Genomic DNA, 20620 nt, shown 5'->3' with positions numbered 1-20620 from the left:
TTTCAGAGAAACACTAAGAATAAAATGTTCAGCAATTGATGAAAATTTTGTTTTGTTAAAGGCTCTTGCTAATCCGTAGCCATGATTTTTGGCAGTTACTCTTGGATAACACGGACTCGGGAATATGATGTTGTTATGGCAGTTGTTTGAGCAGGAGCAACCATTGGTTGCGTTAAGGAACTTGTAAATGTATCCCGGGTAAAAGCAGGAGTGTTTTAGTTGCACGTGGTGTGACATTCGTTCTGAGCAGCTTCATACTCAGGACTGAGAATGTTCCAACACAAAACTGAGAAGTTTAAATTAATAATTGATGAATATCTTTGTCATTTGGTAGTGTTTGGGGAAAAAAAAAAAAAAAAAACAACCACAAATCTGTCTGTGCCACTATATAGCCATCCTCCCCCTCAGTCTGTGCCATGATAAGCCTGGCCTTTATTATTCCAGATAAATCTGCTCTTTGATTTTGCTGGTCTGTATAACCAGTTTTGAGCAGTGTGCTCTAATGTGCTGTCCTAGACATCACTGGCCCCAACTACGCTGGGCAACACAGACCTGGGATGGTCCAGAGGAGGGGTTCAGATCTGAGATCTGTGTCGTCTTAAAGGCACGGGAGCCTTGATGGCTTGAACTGCTGAAACTCTACTTTTTGCCAAGTGGCTTGTGTGAAGCATGAGTGCTCCTCAGATCCTTCAGCTGGTAAGAATTCTTCTTTTTTAAGGCAAGCCACAAATGGTGCCTCAGGCCTCAAAAGATGCGATCGTAAACAGGCACTTATTCAAAATGGCCGTCCTGCTATACCTGTCTGATCTCTTCTTTTGAATGGTTGGCTTGAGAGCTGTAAAAGTACTCATGTTGTGAGCGTGTTACAACTGGATGTTTGTGGATGTAGAATCTTGCCTGCTCACTAGGATGAAGTTAAAGTATGTTGCCATCGGCCAAAAAAAAAGACTTCCACTCGGAGCTCGAACAAATACTCATTTACCCAAAAGCCAGGGTGACTCTTTTAACATTTGTAAAAGAATGTAGCATCAGATATCTTTTAAACTTAAATGGACTTAGAGAGAGAAGGATGAAGGAGAAAATATATTTTGAAAAGATAAAGAAGAAAAGGCTAACTGTAGCAGTCAGGTAGTAAAACTCATCTACATCTCTCAAGTCGTGTGTCAGTTGCACAGAGGCTTCTTTTATTAATGAGGAACTCAGTTTGTACAATTGTTCGACCCTTTATGCTGTCATTTTCAAAGTCAATTTCTTCCATGTTTTCATCGGATAATTAAATCCATTTGCACAAAACTTGTGCACTACCAATGTCCATATAGAAAGGTCATGTCTTAACAGAATGCTTAGCCTTCTGTGTGATATTTGAAGTATGTTGTCTCTTGCTGTGTCTGGAAATTTTAAAGCCCTTCTTTTTTTTTGCAATGCTGAGATATCTTTTATATAATCAATTTTTTTGTTGCTTTTGTGATCTGTGCCAGTGGATAAATTGTCGAGGATTTTTAGTGCTATGATATTCTTGCTGTTTTCCTTGTGTTTCTGCCATGTGATACGTACTGTCAGTCTGTACTAGTTGGCTGTTCATAAGAATTGCATTGCCTCTTCAGCAGGAATTGCTTTGGCTTTTATTGTACTTTGACTTCAGGTCAGCAGTAGGAGGCTCAGAGACAGGGAACAAAGGCAAGGAGAAAATTCAAGAGAATCATGAGAATAAGGCAGGCAAGAGGAATATGAAAGGAAGTAAGGAAGAAGCTGTGAGGGAAAAGTACCACTTTAACTGTCTTGCAGAGAAAATAGAAAGGTCTGGGTTCTCCTGTCTGCACCCCAAGGACAGGGATGGCTCTCGCAAATATATTGGATGTTGCTGTGAAAATAGCAGGAGGGGCAGTGAAAGGTGGGGAGCAGAAACTAGAGAGAAAGATTTGATGTGTGGGTTCCTACCCTCAGTTCAGTGATTTCTCATATTTCTTCTTTCTCCTCAATCATGTATTCTGGGTCCTTCCTTTTGTCAATGACTATATGGCTGCAAGATCAGCTGGGACAGAAAAATACCACCCAACTCCTCCCACCTTGGGAGAGCAGGGGGAAGGAAGAACAGAGAACAAGCGTAGCTTTGTGTTGGATCAGTTCAATAGACCTATTTGCTTTGCAGCTGTTTAACTATTTGAACAGACACAAGAGAAAGAAATACCCATTTTGGCAACTTAGAACTTAACTGCATGCTTGGAGGTCCAGTGGGAAAACCAGGACTGGCAAGCTACTAAAGAGAACTGATGAATCTGCTCCTCCGTGTATTCTGGGAGCCAAGGAGTCTGCTGCTATTGTAGGCAAGGAGAATGTCTAGGAGGTTGTCAGGATTCAGTGCTTTTGTGTGTTGGGTGAACAAGCTAACCATGCACAGTGGAGGCAGTAGGCATCCTCTGCAGAGACAGTTTGCTCCAGCAAGTCCAGGCAGTTGTCTCCGCTTCGTTTGCAGCGATCCATCTTGCTGCATGGTTTCATGAAACCATTTAAGGAGCTTCCATAGTAAAGAGGAAGGGAAGGCTGCCATTTTTCAAAATCAGCGTAGGGTATTTCAGACTACAGACTTCAAACTGAACGGCTTTACTTGTTTTCTTGCTTGCTTCTAGTTGGGAAATCCGGCTGCCATTTCTGTTCTTCTCTCTTTTACTTTTAAGTGGAGAACTTCAAACTTAGGAGCAGGCATTTGGAATTCGGGTGAGGTCCTTCCCTCCAGCAGCACGCGCTGTGCCCTGCAGGCTGTGCTGGCGGCGTGGCCCCGTGCCGCAGCGTGCTGCCCTGCTGCCCCAGCAGGCACTGAGCATTCTGCTGGGTGAGGTGAGCTGTGCGCCCAGCTGGGTGTGGGATCCAAGCCAGCAGATGGCTCATCTTTGTATCAAGGTTAGAAAGCCGATAACTTTGCCAAGGAAAGCACTAACTGAAAGGGCAGCAGTTAAAACGGCTGTCTGTCTGGTAAGGTGTATCTCTCTAATGACACCTCTTAACACCGAGACAGATGTACATTTAACCCTGATAATCGTCATTAGTAAGGAATTTGATTACTGTTCACCTGACTTTTATTAATATGATCTCGGTGTATGTTTCCTGATCAGGGAAACGTCTGTACCTTCCAGCTAGTCCAGGTGTCCCTTTTCTTGACTGCATTGCTACATGAGTTTACTACAGACAGTTGGCAGGGTATCTAATTCAGTGTCACAGTGGGAAGTGACCAAATAAATTACAGAGGAGAAAAACCAGTGCATGTTACATTGTATTTCTGTAGAGATTTTTAGTTGGTCTGAGTTTAAGTATTCATTTGGACACTGTACTTTGAAAGCCGTGGACATCATAGCTTGACCTTGTCATACTTATCTCTTCTTTCTTTTTTCCTTTGTTTTTTTTTTTCTTTTTGAAGTAGGGAATTATTGCACTTTTCTCCCCCTTCTTCCTTATAGGGAAGAAAATCAAGAAATCTCTTTAGTTTCATGGAATAAGTATTACACTGATTTTAATGTTTTAAGATATATCTTATCTCTGGTAACCTGTAGTTAAACCTTCAGAAAAAGCTGGAGATGGAAAAGTGCGACCACTAAATACTGAACTGAGCTAAAGTTACAGGCCTGTATAACTCTGTTTAATTGAGAAAGTAGTGCTGCATCTCTTAAATTATGTGGATTTATTTATTACCTGTGCCTTGCGTTTCTCCTGGCACCCAGTGGGTGCTCCGTGGCTGCAGTTCAGCTCAGGACACACTGGGATGTGTCCCACAGTTGTAACTCAGGAGGGCTTTTGAGGTTTGGCCTTCTGATCTCTCAACAAATGCTTCTAAATTAAGGAAGAGCTTGACTCTGTAGTTTCATTACTTCATGACATGCTTGCAAACTTAACAATCCATTTAGAAAGCTGAAGCACTGAGCTGTAGTCATAAAAGAGCTGCGGAAAGTGATTTAAAATTTCGGGAAGGACCTGGGCAATCCAAACCAGTTCCACAATTCTTTGGGCTACTATCGCTCAGTGCAGGAGTTGAGTCTTACATAAAGATTACTTCTTTCTTTTCAGAATCTTAAGTAGAATCCGTTGCTTTGGCTCTTCAAAACCTTTCGATATAACCATCAGAGCACTTTTATGTTATGCTTTCTGTAATGCTGTTGAACTGTTTCTTCTAGAAACAGGAGTCTTTGACACTTCAGATGTGTGCCAGGCCTAACGTTTGATTGTGGTGGCTGCCTTTGTATTAAAAGATTGAAATGGATAATAATGTTCTTTCAAAAATAGACACACACGGAGAGATACTCATTTGGTGATACTTGGCAATCCAGGTAGTATGTAGTATCATGTATAACATACTGTGTGCAAACAGTGTGGTAGAATTTTACGTGTATTCTCCAAGGGTAAGTTTGGCACCAGTTGTGAGAAAGTCACCTTCAGATTCACCACGGGCATTTCAGCACAGAGTAAACCTGCCTGGGCACCTGGAGGTGACACTGTGGCTGTTGGCCACACCATGGGCAGGGAGCAGAGGCACGTCACAGACAGTAAGAAGACATGGGATCAGTACAAGCATAATACTAGCGTTCATTTACATCTTGGATTTTGCTGCATTTAATAACTATTACAGTGTTGTATTTTATTTAAAATAATTTTTAAACATTGTGCTGCCTGGTAATGTCTGCCTGCCCCTGTATGTTCTGTGCTTCACTCTGATTTCAGTTTGTGAAGAAGCACGATAATAGCACAGTATTCAGATCAACATACATTGACATTCTCTGCCATTTTGGTTAAGTTTGAAAAGATTTTAGAAAAAATGAGAGTATGTAATCCTGAAGACTTTTCTTTACTTAAACATCCCTGGCAAAAAATGTAAACTATTTAAAAATGGTTTTTATTGCAGGCGAAATGCCAGCCCCTGAGCAGACCCCAATGGTGGAAGAGGGGCTCCAGACCACGCAGGAAACTTCCACCAGCCCAGGAATGGAACCGGAGACTACTGCCACTACCATTTTAGCTTCTGTAAAGGAACAGGTACGTGCTTGGTTTTAGTAGCTCAGAAATCCATTCTTTCAGATGTAACCATCATTTTTTCCAACATTTCTGGAAAGAAGCATTGTTTCTGAAATTTATTTCCTGCTATTAGTGTAGTGTATTTTATAGGTCAGATATTAGAATCTGAAAGGGATCATTTGACTGCAGTAAAGAGAATCATCATTGTGGTATTTGGTGCCCATTGCAATGTGTGTGCTGTTATAAATCAGATTTGAGATGCAGGTTTATTGTTTAAGCAAAAATGTAGGGAAAATAATCCACCAACATTGTGGAATTGATGCAATACTGAGATCCGGACCCTTTTGTCCATTGTACACATTTGTGTGCAGTGTTTTACAAAGAGACATACTAACTAAAGATTTTGGGGGGGGGTGGGAGGGAAAGAGAGAATGGTTTGGTTTTCACTGTCAGAATAATAGGTAAACATCATCTCTCTTGGTTCAGTGCGTACATCGTAACTTACAAATTTCAGAATAAATATGTTTTGGTGTCTGTTTTAGACATTTTGAGATAAATTGCTACACAGTTCAACTGTGAGCGTAAGCACTTGATACATTATTACTTGTTCACATCAATATATATAAAAAAAAAAAAAAAAGAGGAAAAAAAAAACCAATAAAACCAAACAAGAATTAAATTATATGGTTTCGATACAAACAGATTGGTACCTTTGGAACCTTCAGTCTTAAATGAAAACTTTCTGCAAGATGATGAAACTTGGATCTTCGTTTTCATGGCTAAATACTTGTTTCAAAAGTTCTTGAGATGGAATAGGCAGCCTGTTCATTTCTCAGTGGTATTGAAACTGATCTTCCAGTGTTAAGGAAATTAATGCCTGAGGCTATCAAGATGTGAGTAATCGCAGTCAATTGGGTTAAAGTGATCCTGAGTCACCTCGTCTGAACACTGTTGGTCTTGTGATCTCAGCTTATCACAAATGTCAGTTAGAATTCATTTGCCGAAAGTTCATCTGTGGTGATTTGAAGTTAGTCCATTTTATTTTGTTGTGGACAAAGGAAAGCTTGAAATGGTAGCTCAGATGGCGAGTTGCACTGCAGTAAATGACAGCACTGCAATTCCTAGTGATCACCAGCCAGTAACTGCTGGGATTGCTATCCAGAGGTGCTTTTGTGCAATTTTAATGTAATATTGTTGAAGCTGAACATACCATTGTGACAGTATTCCCTACGTTGGATTGATACAGAAGTGTATATAAGAAAGGCAGTTGCTAACATATCCTTTCTTACCCAAGAAACAATTTTTTTAAAATCTTTTACTTTGAGAAAAAATTGACATGAAATATTTCTTCATTTAAAAAAGGAGATTAAAACCTCTTCTCATTTTCATAAAAGAGACCACTAATATATGGACTATTAAGTTACTCCATTCTGATCAAGAGGGAAAAAAAATTAAAACTAAAGTTGTGTTTTCGTAGTTGGTGAAGCACAGACATCAAAACCGTGGTCCAGCTCTGTAAAGACATATAGGCATGTTAGAATGGGTGGAAGGAAAGTCATGCTTCACCCTTGGAAATAATGTGAAGGCAGTAAGAACCAAACTGCAGCTTTTGGTTATTTTTTTTCTGTTGATATTAATTACAGACAGACACTGACATGTTCAACACCCTTCCTGTATGGCAGAAAGCCCAGAACAGAATATTTTCCAGTGCAGTTATTTACTTTATTAAGCTTGAAAAGAAGCTAGTGTGATGTTTACTATGGCTCAACTTCCTTTTAGTCAGGAATCTCTCTTTATTTGCAGTGGATCTGGTGTTTGTACAATAGAGCTGCCACACCTTAAAGTCATTACTTCAGAAACATTTACTAGAGTGGAGCCACAGTTCAGGAAAAAAAAATAACTTTATTCATTAAACTGTACCACATCTTAATGTAACCAAAACTTTTAAAATTACTGCAGTAATAGTTCTGAGATAGGCAGGTACTTTTATTGAGTGTCTTTGTTATACAGTGTCTGCCACACTGGCGTATATATGACTATGTAAAAAGATACAGTAATTAATAAGCCCATTAACTTGACAAGCCATTTCAAATAAATTCTCCATTTGTTTCTTTTTTATATGAGTGCAGATCAGTTTGAAGCAGCCTTGTTATCAAACTGGAGCCTGTGCTCTGAGCACTCCCCTCACTGAGACAAAGTTGTCAGGCCTGTCTGAATCTCTCGGCTATATTTTTGGGGAGCAGCCATTTTCACCAAACGTTAATTGACAGGAGCAGTAGAAGAGTGAAGAAAATGAGATTGCTTACAACTTTGTCTGTGCTCTTCTGACACAGCTCAGTTTTTTGAAACAAAAACGCATCCCTACAAAGTATACGTGATGCCCCTGCTGCTATCACAGCCTGATGGGGTAGGGAGGATCATTCTTTCACCAGGAGGGGCTTCTCGGTTTGCCTGACCGGTTTGGATGAAAATTGGTGGGAACTGACTTAACAGAGTTGCATTTCTGGTAGTGGATTTCCTCTTTGAATGCAGGGAATTTCTGAGTGTAGTGAGGTTGAAATGTGTTTCGGCCCTTTCTTCTGTTAATAGTTGTATGGATTTGATGGTGTTTGGTTTCACAGCAGTTCCAGGGTTTTTTTGTTTTGTTTTGTTTTCAGTTGTTTGTTTTTTGTTTAGGGGTTTTGCTTTCCTTTTTGGAAATACAAAAGCAGCTAGCTGTCAGCTACTTCTCTGGATGAAATTATAGATTACTGGAACTGCTGCCATTTTGCAAGTGCAAGCTACTAAATTCAAAATGAATTGCTTCTGAATACACAAGATTGAATGTGTGACTGGATGATTTAGAATTTAATTTCCTGCTTAGTGACAGCTTTCCTTTTCAGTGATTGGGCTGAGAGAAGAGGAGGTCTCACAGGAAGAACTATCTGTGGCTTCAGCTTTGAAAAGTAATGCGAAAATACTGCATCTAATTTCTCTGCCAAGGGAGAATCAGTTACAACGGTGGCAGATAGATAAACCTTGTGTATATGTATGTATATACATTATAGTTTCCTTGGTCTAGTTGTTTTTGACACTTAAAGATGGACAGCTTTTCACCTTTTCCTTTTTAAGTAGGTGATTATAGACTGAGAATGACTGGATGTGCTTGTAGGTGTGTAATCGTAAATCTCTTAGGGTTTCAAAAGTGTTTTTCTGGAAGTGTTTAATTCCAACACTTCAGTAAAAACGTTCCATTTTCTAGAACTACATTGAACCACATACTTAGAAACATTCTAATTTTTTTTCTTGCTTCTTTGCTGTCTAAGTACAGTATTATTTAGATGGCTCTTGAGATTCTTTTCCTGTAGTCTTCACTGTCTCTTCTGATGAGAAATTCCCTTTGAAGAAGGGCCTGCCTGAACCTGTGAGTACCCATGAAGTATATTAGAGTATAGGTCTTGCAAGGCTGTGGAATTACCAGCCTCTACTCCGCAGCAACTGACCTCTGACCAGCAGTTGGCAAACAGTGTGCTTAGCTTCAGCAGCAGTTTAAAATATCCTGCATTGTAACAAAGTTTTCAAAGACAATGCTGCTCAAATGAAGTCACTGAATGCCTCAAGTGGCGTTCTTCCTTTCTGTCATTGACTGAGAATACTTTTGTATGAATTGCTTAAATTTTGATCCCTCTTCTGCTAGAGCAGCACTAAATTGTTTTACCAGGCCAGCGAACAATGCAGGCATAAAAGTATTAAGGGCTTTAATGGTCTACTGCTATTGAATACAGAGTAAGTGTAATCAGCCAATAATTGTAGCAGTGTGATTTCACAACATGTAATCTGTGATTCTCTTTACCCTGCCCAATTTTATTTTTTCTATCTTGTATTTTGGAAGCTACTGAGATACTAAGAGTGTGAAAATGTGGTTGTGTGCATGAGTAAGCCTTTTTACTGAAAACTTTAAGGCTGATCTAATACAGTTAATTAAAAGTTTAGTGTTGCCTCAGTAGACTGTGGTAGAGAAATTCAAATACTGGGTCGCTGAAGTACAGTATTCAAGTTGGGGCAATATTTTATTCAACGTCTTTTATTCAGTTCCTTAATCTGTCTCAGAATTAGAGCAGAGGTGAGCATGCAGGACTCCGGTAGATTGTATCGTGAAGAAGGTGTAAATGAATTGTGTGTGTCCTCTTCTTTTCTGCACTTCTGTGTCCCAGAAATGTCCAGAATGTGGTTGCCTTTCTTTAGCACCATTCATACATTCACAGGCAGTGAGAGTTGTGTGGGTCTGTGTTGTATGCTGAAGCTGACCACAAAATAGTAACTGCGGGGTAGAAGCATTCCTTTCAAATGCTGGCTGTGTTTCCGTAGGTTGCCGGCTGTTTTTATCGACTCAAACTACTGAAAGAGGCTCAGCTGAATGGTTCTACAAAGTGATATTTGGCAATTTAAACAGCTTAGCGTATCACAACGCTACTGCAGCTCGACATAACATCCCATCCTGGCCTATATTCTGCCACAGCTTGTTTCCACAACCATTCAGAACTAGTAGAAGCAAAGATGCTACAAGACGCATCTCCCAGTGGCATCAAGAGCATCATGTCTCTGACATTCCAAGTGCCTGATCCTGGTCTGATGAGGAGGGCTACATGAGTACAAGTGTTGTCTTTGTTTGTACTATCGCTGCTGATTCTTGCGTGTCTCTGGAAAGCCTTCAGTTAGCCAGTTGGACTTCTCAGCCTTCACATAAAGCTCTAAGTTACCTGTATTTTGCCAGAGGTCTCAAATCACATCAGGAGGAATGGGGAAAAAGGTTCTTTTTATTTTTCAACATTATGAATCTTGACCCCTCATTCTTATCCGTAGTACTGAAGGAGAAAAGTTCCTGCTTAATGACAATAAGATCATTATATCTCTGCTTATCATGTAGTTACACAATTGTTTCTAAATCACTTATTGTCCAAAGCTAGCAATAAGAGAATGATGGTCTTTATGTCCGTCAAACAAATTACATTCCCATTACTCACCTGTTCTCAAGTATTTGTTTTAATAGCAAACAGCGTGTGTTCACAGTTTCTTTTCAGTTGGCAGGGAGCCACATGCTTCTAAGAGGAACTCATCTCTCAAATGAAGACAGTAGTGTGTTTTCAGGATTGGTAGAAATTGTCTCATCTGTGGCTTCTGGCAGCAAAGACTGTAAAGTGTCTTGTGTGAGAGATTGCAGTATCATTGCGGAACAATTACTGCTTGGCAGCAGAGCTGCTAGCTCTGTTTTTGGTCAGCTATGGTATACACTACAGTATCAGCACCCCATGCAAGGTTTGCCTTCTGCCTCCAAGAGGAAAATTACAGAGCTCTGGAAGCTTGCCTGCCTGCAGTCAGTGATTGTCTTTCTGTAGTATGCTTCTTGAACCACGTGTATGCTTCCTCTCCCTGAAAAGTCACTAAAAAGATAGCTTTTTTTTTTTGGTTTTATAAAGTGACTGAGTAGTTACTGCTAGCAGATAGTACTGATATTAATAGAATTAGTATTTTCTTCAATTTTGGAAGAAGAAGATAGCTCTGATCAATGCATTATAATGGATGTGTTTCAGAAGATTTGGTTACTCTTTCATACAGTATGGAAGTCTATGCTATCATCAGCATATATAATTTTTGTATTCCCTTGCCACATAGATGTTCAACAAACAAAAACAAGCATACTCTTTATTTTACTTGACTCCCATCGTCATGTCACAAGCCAGTGCTATAAAAATGAGTTTTTGGTCTAGGCCAGCAGCACCTTGTGTTGCCAGCTGCCAGCACCCTATGGAGCATCCTGCATGAGGAGCATGCTCTCCCACTCCTTTCAGAGCAGCTAGCTAGAGAAACAAATTCAAATACTTTCCTGCAACAAATAGTGTATTACCTGATAGGCACACATTAGTGGTAGGTGTTCTTTCAGAGTGCTACTTCCCCCTTCTCCCAAGTTTGTTGTTATCAGCTTTTGACTTGCATTTAAAATAATAATTACAAAAGCTTTTTGGTTTTTGTGTATTCTTCTTGTTTATTTTTATGGAACTGACTTTGAGGTCTAAAATGAAGGATAAATGGTGGTTAATCAAGCTTAAGAGTAGGGGCAATGCAAATGATATGAAACAGCCCCAGTTCCTTTAGTTCCTTTAAGACCTAACAACTACAGTCACAAATACCGAGGTAAAGAAGAGACAGAAGTCAGCATCCATTGTTTCAATGTAAACTTTATTACTTCATTGGAACCACAGGATTTATGTTTATTGTAAATCTGGGCATTTCCACTAACACGTTAGTGATGGGTTGGTGAATTGGCATTTAGTTATGTTTCATCTATATTAGAACTGGACAGTAAATTGTCATGTATAAATTTCTTTGACTTTTTTGTTTACTATACTCTTTTATGTTTTCTCTCCAAAACTCAGACTGCCCAAAAGAGTGACAGGCTGCATGAGTCCCTCTTTGGTATCGCATGGAGTTGCAGCAGGCTGAGACCTGGGATCAGACTCTGAAGACTGGGTCTGTGCTATTCAGTGTCATTGCATGTTGTATGAACTTTCTGGTAGTGCATCCTTCCTTCCCAGTAAGATTTGCTGTGGTCCACATGCTGTCACGTTTGTGATACTTTTTGCATCAGGTCATGGGATTACAAGGACTTTGCTTTAGAGTTCTGTTCAGAAGAGGATTTTAATAAAATCCCAGGTTAGGGTGCATCTGCTTCCCCTGGGCCCCGCAGTTTGTGTATTTGTTTTCAGGAAAAGGTAAATGATTTTTACTGTAAGTATGGAACTATTTTGAAATCAAAATGCTTTGTGACATGGAAAAGGATTGTATGCTTAGGTTTAGGAAAAGCCAGGTGGTTTTTTTTTTTAACGGTTATTTTGTTTATCTGAGCCCAAAACAACCAGAAGCCATTTCAAGGTTCCAAAATGTCACCTTGATTAACAAACCAAGTTAAATTTTTGCTTCCAATAGAGACTTGAAGTTGGGTTTGACCATTGCCATCCAGTTAGACCTGTGCTTTCAGCTCAGTATGTGGCACGGTATGACTGCAGTGTCTCAGGCTCCCAGAAATCCATCTCAGTGTTTTCTTGTGTAATGTTTTTAACAGTTTTTATGAATGTTGTGAATGTTCAAGTATTCCCTTGTTAATATTTGATTAGGGGAGGGGAGGCGTGTCAGGTCCATGAGGACGCTAGTCCTGTCTGATTATTCAAGAGAATGTACTGCTCTGTTGCAGTTGCCACAGTAGAGCGGCAGCAGCAAAGTGCAGCCTTGTTCTGTGCGCGATGCCGTGCCTCGTGGCAGTGGTGGGTGAGCTCTGCGTGCTGGAGGCAATGAGCTTTGCAGCCAATATTTACAGTGTGGGGATGTGTTCGTTCACTTTGGTTACTGAGCTTTAAAAAGCGTTTGAAATGGTCTGCAGTGATGTGTTCCTGCTGGGAGGGGCAGTGGGTTCTACGGCGTATCTTTAACCAGCCTGTTTGTTGTACAGCACTCAAGTTACACCTTCAGAAGGAGATTTCTTTTTTTTTAACTTATTGTATTGAGCAGCATAGCCTTCAGGGGGCTTCCTGAGGAAATCAGTGCTAATTAACCTTGTATTTGGAGCTTTCATGGAGGTGATCTCATTGCAGAAGTTAGAAGAAACCATATCCCAAGTCCTGCAGGATGCATCCTGCTTTCATGAGAGTGATTCCTGCACTCTGAGCTCTTTGCCTCTGGGGTTGGAGATGGGAGCCATAGGTGCATTGCTGAGCCACGCCTGGTCTTACTGAACAGATGCGCAAACAGCAAAAAGTAGAGAGCTCTTCAGGGACCACTGAGGAAAATAAAGTGTTTAAGCCTCCTTCTGTGTGATGTAAGGCGTGGAAGAACTGTTTGCATTAACTATAACCCATGAGTGAAAGTGACTTCTCTGGTATGGCAAGGCAAGCAACTAATATGTAATATAATTATGTAATACACATTCATCAGGAAAAGCTTGTTAGTAATTCACTTTTTAAAATTCAAGGAATACTTGTATTTTATATTTCAGTAATTTTCAATATTTATCAAAGTATAAAATAGTGATGTTCATCTACTTTAAATAGTATTCAACAGTTCGTATAATGTTCAGGGAATGGCAAATATGAACTTGAAAAATAATAAGGGTTGCTCTGATAGAATCCTTATCTGTAATTAGCAAACCCTGACAATGGAGTAAAGCTTCCCTAATACCCCTTGATGGCAGTATAGATTTCAGAGTATCATTTTCATAAAGCAGTATTTCCTGGTTTCATCAACACAAAAAGATTCTGAGCAGCTGCTTGTATTTCCCATGTCTTTCTGGGAGCACGATGTGGCAAAATAAAGCTGTTCTGGCTTTTATGAAGGCTGAGTTTTGGTACCTTTGACCAAGAAATATAAGAAAAGCTGAAAGAAATAGCACATCTCTATCCTCAACCAATTTCAACTAACAGGCTTTGAAATTTTGAATAGGAAGTCAGAAGATAATGTAGTTTAGGATTTGAAGTTTTGCAAGTGAAAGGGATAGAATACAGTGTTTTCCAGTGCAAGTCTGTTTTAAACAAAACTGAAGACTTTGTAGGCACCAAGTTTCTTAAATTGTGACAACATAAGCAGATACCAAACATCGTAATTGTGGAAGGAAAAAATCCACAAATGCTTAAACGTGTGTCTTTTTGTAGCAGATAATTAATGTTTGCATGAATCACTGATTTAAAGAACCATTGAATTCCCACTTTCATCTAGTAGTTCCACTGAGGAAGACTCCAAAGAAGTAACGTGACTGTGATGAAACTCATTATTTTTCAGAATTAATCCATACCCATTTTTTAACATCAAGAATGCTTTTCTTTTGAAATTTCAGGAACTCCAATTTCAAAGACTTACCAGAGAACTGGAAGTGGAAAGGCAAATTGTGGCTAATCAGCTAGAAAGATGTAGGCTTGGAGCAGAATCACCAAGTATCGCCAGCACAAGGTACAAGTCCCAATGACTTCACTTTCATATATCCCATAAGTTAAAGGGCCTCTTATGTCCTGTATCCATGTATTTCCACTAACAGCTGTTCACCTTCCATTAATATCTTAAGTACAAAAATACAGATTTGCTATTAAGAGTTATAAGACAGTTCAAAAAGACCTAGTCATTGATTGCATAAATGTAAAGCTTTAATTTCTCTTTAAGTATGTTGAAGTTTGTTTTTAAGATTCAGCCAAAGAGAAATGCAGTAGACTTGTAAATATTAGCACTAACATTGCTAGTTCAGTGCAGTAATCCTGACAGTTTGTTTTTCCTGAATTAGTTACCTGGTTTCATCCAGCTCTTCTGAAATCCTTCCTCTTGTTACATTTCCTTTCAGGAAATACCTTGCTGTAACATTGTTGTTAGCGTATTTTTGGCAGTGAGAAACATGCCTAACACATTCAATGTGTAATGACAATAACTTTAGCAAAGTGTTTAATATGTCAGCTATAATGAGTATGCCGATTTATTTATTTCCAACTTCTTAGCAAACTTCATTCTCTTATGAAGCACTTATACTTTATTTCAAGATACAGCAAGCTCCATTTTGACATATGCATAGCAGATTTGCTCTGAACACTATAATTTTTTTCTAGATAACTTTGTTTCTATATTCTTTCAGCAGTAAGCTCAGGTTTATACAGTGTTTCCTTCTGGGATCATAACAAATATTTCCACAAATCAAATGAAAAGTTATTCCTACAAAAAACATAAGAAAGTGGGCATGATTATTTGCAATAAATAAATAATCCCTTGCACCACCCAACACAACTGTTTTACTTTGTCATAGCACTTAGCTTACGTTTCATTTGACAGTATTGTTCCTGGCATGAGAGTTTCTATTTGAGAAACTTCAAAATACTCAAAAATATTCTTTGGACAAGACTCCTGCTTTATACCCCTCCTCTTTGTCCATCTTTCCTCTAGTTATTGTTCAGATTTTGTTTTGAAAGCTTAATTAAAAAAAAAAAAAAAAAAAAAAAAGTTCCAACAGAAGAAAAAGTAAAAAGCCTTTGTTGTTAATTAGTTATGAATGTCAGAAGGTCCAATTTCAGTGAATCCTAATGAGTAGTATATAGGGGAAAATGTTTTCTATGTCCCAGTCTAGAGAATTTGGAGAGCAAAGAGTACTACATAAATATGAGTGAGATGTGTGTGTAGTTTTTAAAATTATGTACTGATATCTACATGGAGTTGAATACCACAGAGGTAAGATTTAGACAGGCCTGAGTAGTGGGCCCAAGTGAACATCATGAGGTTCAACAAATCCAAGTGCAGGATCTTGCACCTGAGTTGAGACAACAGCCCCTACCAGTACAAGCTGGGGAATGCAAGGGTTGAGTGCAGCCCTGCCCAAAAGGAGCCAGGGATACTGGTGGGTGGAAAGCTGGACATGAACCAGCACTGTGCCCTCGTGATCCAGAAGGCCAACCTGATCCTGGGCTGCACCAAAAGCAGCGTGGCCAGCAGGTCAGGGAGGGGATCCTGCACGGCTGCTCTGCGCTGTGAGACCTCACCTGGAGCACTGCATCCAGATGTGGAGTCCTCAGTGCAGGAGAGACATGGAGCTGTTGGAGCGTGTCCAGAGCAGGGCCACAAAAATCCCTGGACAGCCTGAGAGCTGGGGCTGTTCAGCGTGGAGAAAGGAAGGCTCTGAGGTGGGCTGAGAGCAGCCCTGCAGTACCTAAAGGGGCTGTAAGAAGGAAGGGGACAGACTCTTCAGCAGGGTCTGCTGTGACAGGACAAGGGGAAAGGGCTTCAAACTAAAGGAGGGGAGATTGGGATTGGATACAAAGAAGATAATTTTTACAATAAGTGCACTGAGGCATTGGCACAGATTGCCTGGAGAGGTGGGGGGTGCCCCATCCCTGCAGACATTCAAAGTCAGGCAGGACCAGGCTCTGAGCTCCTGATCTACCTGTGGGCATCCCTGTTCAGTGCAAGGGAGTTGGGCTACTTGTCCTTTAGGGTCCCTTCTGACTCAAGCAATTCTATGATCTATACCTCTGTCATTTATCATGATGCTTGTTACGATTCGGTATACAATCATTAGTTCTTAGTTCCTTTCTTTACAGCTAAGCTATGTCTACTTATATGAAAAAGTTGATGGGAGTTTAGGGGGAGAAAATATTAGTGCATAAGTTGGTTTATTAAATACTTTTGTATGAGCACGCTTGAGTGTCTAGATGAGCTCTGCAAGCACTTGTTTTCAGGTCCGTAAAATGTTATTAATAACTGTAGAAAACATAGACGTTCTAAAATAAAGATGAATTATATTCATATAAAAAAGCATATCTGTATGTTCGTATACATGTATTTTTGCAAGCACCCTTGTATTCTGACTGCTGTTCTACCTTTTTAAAATTGTCTTATTTCATCTGAATCTAGCCCCAGAAAGAAAAATTCTGTATTTGAATCAGATTCTTCCAAATTTCTTCATGACCAGCTGCTTCTGGTAGAGTTGCTGTTCAAAACAAGTAAGATAAAACAGTAGTTCGGAGGAGTTTCAAAGCAGGTGCAAATATAATGGCAACATTTATATCTTAAAAAAATATCGGTGTGTTTCCTCAAACTTAGTGATGTAAATATCTTGCTAAGGCTGACAAAGTGACAAGTAAATATGAAGAGGGCACCTGAGGCATAAGAGAGCTTGGAAGCTGAATGCTTAGTTGAAAGATCAAGTGGGAATGGCTGACAGCCTGCTCGAAGACCCACACTGGAGTTGAGCACTTACACAGCAAAATAATATTCCATCTAGCTGAGAATTTTCCAGTATGCTCTTATCTAAAAATAAATAAATAAAAGATGTATATGCTGCCTTGTTTTTGCCATTTGTTCAGTTTTTCTTCCCCTGAGGAAATCAGTAACACTTTGTTTCAGAGATAGTGCTTTAATCTTCTTTAATGCGGTTAAAGCAGCTGGGAGCGTTTCATGTCAGACATCCAACTGGAGGCTGTGTTCACCTCAGTTGTGTGGCAGTGTCTCTGATGTTCTTGCTTCTAAACTGGATTCCTGCAACACTATGTTGGCGTGGAGATAGTGCAGCTTGCAAGACAGATGCTGTCTCCCAGTCGTGGGTACTTCTAAGCCCATTTGGTTGTTGCAGCTTGGGCTTTAAGCTGTTCTACGCTTCAGTCAAGCCATCCCTCTGAGCCAGCTCATCAGCCTGTTGCAGGAGTACTGGCTCAGTGGAAGTTGTTGTAACAGCTGTGGTAATGGGGAAGTACAGCACCACAGGACAGAGCACACTCCATGCAGAAGTAGGCACCGTCTGCACGTCCATGCCTACATCCACCCTGCAGGTTGGCACCAGTGATGAGACTGTAACCCTGTGAGCTCACCCAGAAGGACTGGTGTTGCAAAAGCATGGTTCATTCTGTTAGTCCTTAAGAAATATGTTTGTTGCTTTATTACACGTGAACAAAGGGAAGCAAACAAATGGTAGTTTGCAGTGTAAGTTTGTTAGACTGTTGCCTACCTGCCAGATAACTACATTCTAGGTGTCAGCCTCACACAGGCATAGCTGACTGCCTCACTCTCTTAAGAGGGGTGTGAATGCTGACAGCAGCAACAGATCTGCACATACTAAGGAACTGCAATGTGATGGGTAGAGAAGCAAGAATTAGATCATCTGCAGCCCTGAATTTAAAAATGTTTTTATTTTTGTGTACTTGTGGATTACTTGCCTGTTTAAATGATTTAATCCCACAATTATATTTATAAATCGGTATTTTGCTCAACCTTTATAAGATATTTCATGCCATCCTGTATGTTTTGCAACATCATAAGAGACTGAAGGAATACGTGGGGATTAGAGTTGCGTGTAAGTATTAAACATTTTTAATGCGTTATATGCTACAAAATTGGAGATGACAGAGTGGGAAAAACAATACAAAGTTTCAGTTTTATCTTATTTTTTTTTTGTGTCGTGTTATAACATGCACAGGTTTCTCTGAAGAAGCCACTGGGATGTTCAGCCTCCCATATAATACAGCATTGCAGCTAACTTTCCGTCTGTAGCGTTACTGATTCAGTCGGACTCAGTCCTGGGCTGCCAGGTGTGCTGGAGTACGTGCTGATGCAGGTAGATATCAGTGTGTGTCAAGGGGCAGAAGTCAGACTCTGTAAAATGCATTGCCTGACCTCTCAGGTGGGACTTTGCTGTGTGACTCTCAGGGTCAATTCCTGTCCCTCTTTTCATGAGTTATCATGTGTAGCTCTTGAAAACTGTGTGGTTTGAGGAACCAAAAGGCTCATAGTTGTTAATTTAATTGTAAAGTATTAGACTCATTATAGCAGCTTGCCTTGAATACTTCAAAAAAAAAAAAAAAAAAGTGCCATAAAAGGCACAATAGTCTTGGTCATTTAAAGAATCCAAGTCCTTTGGGCAGTATGCTTAATGGTCAGAACTTCAAGTACTAAGTAAACTAAATCAATCAAGTGTGAGTAACAGTGTGCTTACCTGATGTCTTCTGACTTCTGTGAAGCTATGTATTTACAGCTATCAGGATGGTTTATTTTCTCTGCTTTCTGTACATAAAATCCCTTTTTTCCAATACCAATTAAAGCACAGTGTGAGCTCTCTGCAATAGTAGAAAATATTCCAAAGTGATTCTGTAGAGTTTTGCACTCTCTAATTGAACACTGATCGTTTTCTGTGTCACCGTTTCCTGCTCTGTCGGTACCAACTGATCACCCTCTGAAATGCCCTTACTTCGGAGCTGTCTCAGGAAATGAACCCATTTTTTCTTTTCAAGTAGAAAGAATAACAAGAATGGAACTATTTGCTTCTGTAACAGCATCAACAATTTTTCATGATTTTTCGTGTTTTCTTTGAAACTTACTTCCAATTTACTTTTTTGATTGAACTGACATACCAGAAATTTCCACTGCCCTTCCCTTCTACTTCTGCAGTTTCTTTGTTGCTACACATAGGATTTTAGGTTTTTAGGTTGTTCTGGGCACGCAAATACAATAATCATGCTTGTAGGCATTTTGTTAGTGGTTAAGGTGGACATAAAACCTCTGTTGTGTATGAGATGGTCAAAAGATTCCCTTCTTTGCCTATAAAATTCGGTTATCCACTTGAATTATTCCCAGGTGTTGAACAAAGTAATATCATCTCCAGATCTCAGTACTCTACGTAGAGGTTCTTAAGCACTGCCGCTAGAAGAAATTCTGGGACACTTCTACAGATAATTTTTGTCATTAAAATATTAAGTAACTTTTTCTAATCTCACGGATTTTTTTATTTCTCATGACTAGACACATAACTGTGCCATAGGCTTTGTCAGAGGCTTTGAAACATGGGAGCAAACTGATAGACTTGCTGCTCGCTGCCTGCTCTGACCGCAGCTGAGCAGCCTGGGCAGGTGAAAGAGGCAGGCTGGTCTTTCCCAAAAGCTGTCTTGGCCTGCTCCTATCGGAGACCCTTCAGTAGTGTGTTCCTCATTGGGTTCGGGTAACTAGCTGAAACTCAAATATCCAGCATGTTCAGTATGGTCTGCAGCTCCTTTAAAAGTAGCACTGGAAAAACAGCTGCTTACAGCAGGCTGGGGGTGTTTTACCATTGGGCAGGAGCCCTGCCAGCAGTCAGTGCCATTCAAGCACCGCGTCTGTCAGTCCCAGCTGAGGGGCAGCTCGTGGCTGGGAAGCTGTTCCATCCCTTCTCAGGTGGTTCTGAGGATTCACTCGGCTCTTCTGTGGTGTTCTGTTTCCTTTATCTTCTAATTGAATGGATGTGGTTTCTTGGTTTTTTTAATTACATTTTTTTCCTTCTGATAACTGGAGCAATTCAGGAACTGCATTGTTCTTAGGCTTTTTAAAATTCTGTTTTGTTTTCTTTTTCTTCTCTTGAAACTTTGCTTTGCTGTTCTGCTTACCCAGAAAAACAGATAGCAGGGTAATTTTCTTGTTACAGCTCTGGTGTGGTATGTTTGTTTTCTGCTTACCCAGGCCATAAGCATTTTTGGAGGTCCGTCAGAGCTTTGAATGCCCATGAAATGGAGGAATTTTGCTTTTTATACAATTGATTTCTAATTTTCACATACATAAAAATGTGGTTTACCGATGAGCTGCTCTGCTGATAAATTGAAGAGCATTGAATTAATATTGACTCGAGCTGCATATGTAAACACCTACTGTGTTCTGCAGTCCTGACTGGGCTGCGAAGCTGGGCTGTTGTCCTGTGAGCAGCCACCTGCACACATTTAGCTAAATGAGGTGAGGCTGGCTGAGGCCGTGTCCTGGCCGTGCTCTGTGGCTCCAGCAGGCAGTGCTGTGTGCGGGGCTGGGCTGGCGTGGTCAGCACTCAGCTTCAGGATTCAACCTGGAATAGCAGCGCCTTTCACTTGGTGGCCAAGTTTGGGTGCAGTGCTCCAGACAAGGCCTTCTAAATTCCTACCCAGAGCACGAGAGGCTTGCTTTTATCAGCTGAAAACCCTCCCAGCAACTCGCAGTGCCACTTGCTCTTGCCATGCTGATGGCAGAGCTGCTGGGTTGCACATGGGACGTGAGGTGGCTGTGGTACAGCAGAGCGGGTGCAGTGCTGGCGTGTTGGTGAAGGCAAGAGGGTGCCTATAGAAAAGCTGGAGCTGGAGCATTT

The 20620-nt window shown here is 40.3% G+C and overlaps 1 protein-coding gene across 9 annotated transcripts in view; it reads left to right on the top strand.

Annotated features, from left to right (window-relative positions):
• The window catches only part of PKP4 (plakophilin 4), a 63867-nt gene that overhangs the window by 12921 nt on the left and 30326 nt on the right, over positions 1-20620 (top strand). For 4 of the 9 annotated variants that reach the window (XR_016468070.1, XM_090143428.1, XM_090143426.1 and 1 more), the window contains exons 2-3: positions 4889-5019; positions 13859-13971. Coding sequence is in view for 3 of the 9 variants with exons in the window: in XM_090143428.1 (XP_089999554.1) it covers positions 4894-5019; positions 13859-13971 (239 nt within the window). In the remaining 6 variants the exon portion in view is untranslated. Of the gene's footprint in view, positions 1-4887; positions 5020-11411; positions 11506-13858; positions 13972-16404; positions 16494-17962; positions 18101-20620 lie in introns of those variants that run through there. The other 5 variants (XM_031590835.2, XM_090143429.1, XM_090143430.1 and 2 more) reach the window with 4 other exon arrangements.

Source organism: Phasianus colchicus, chromosome 7 (assembly GCF_987193195.1).
Source record: "Phasianus colchicus chromosome 7, bPhaCol1.hap1.1, whole genome shotgun sequence".
NCBI lineage: Eukaryota > Metazoa > Chordata > Aves > Galliformes > Phasianidae > Phasianus > Phasianus colchicus.
This window is presented reverse-complemented; position numbering and strand designations above follow the sequence as displayed.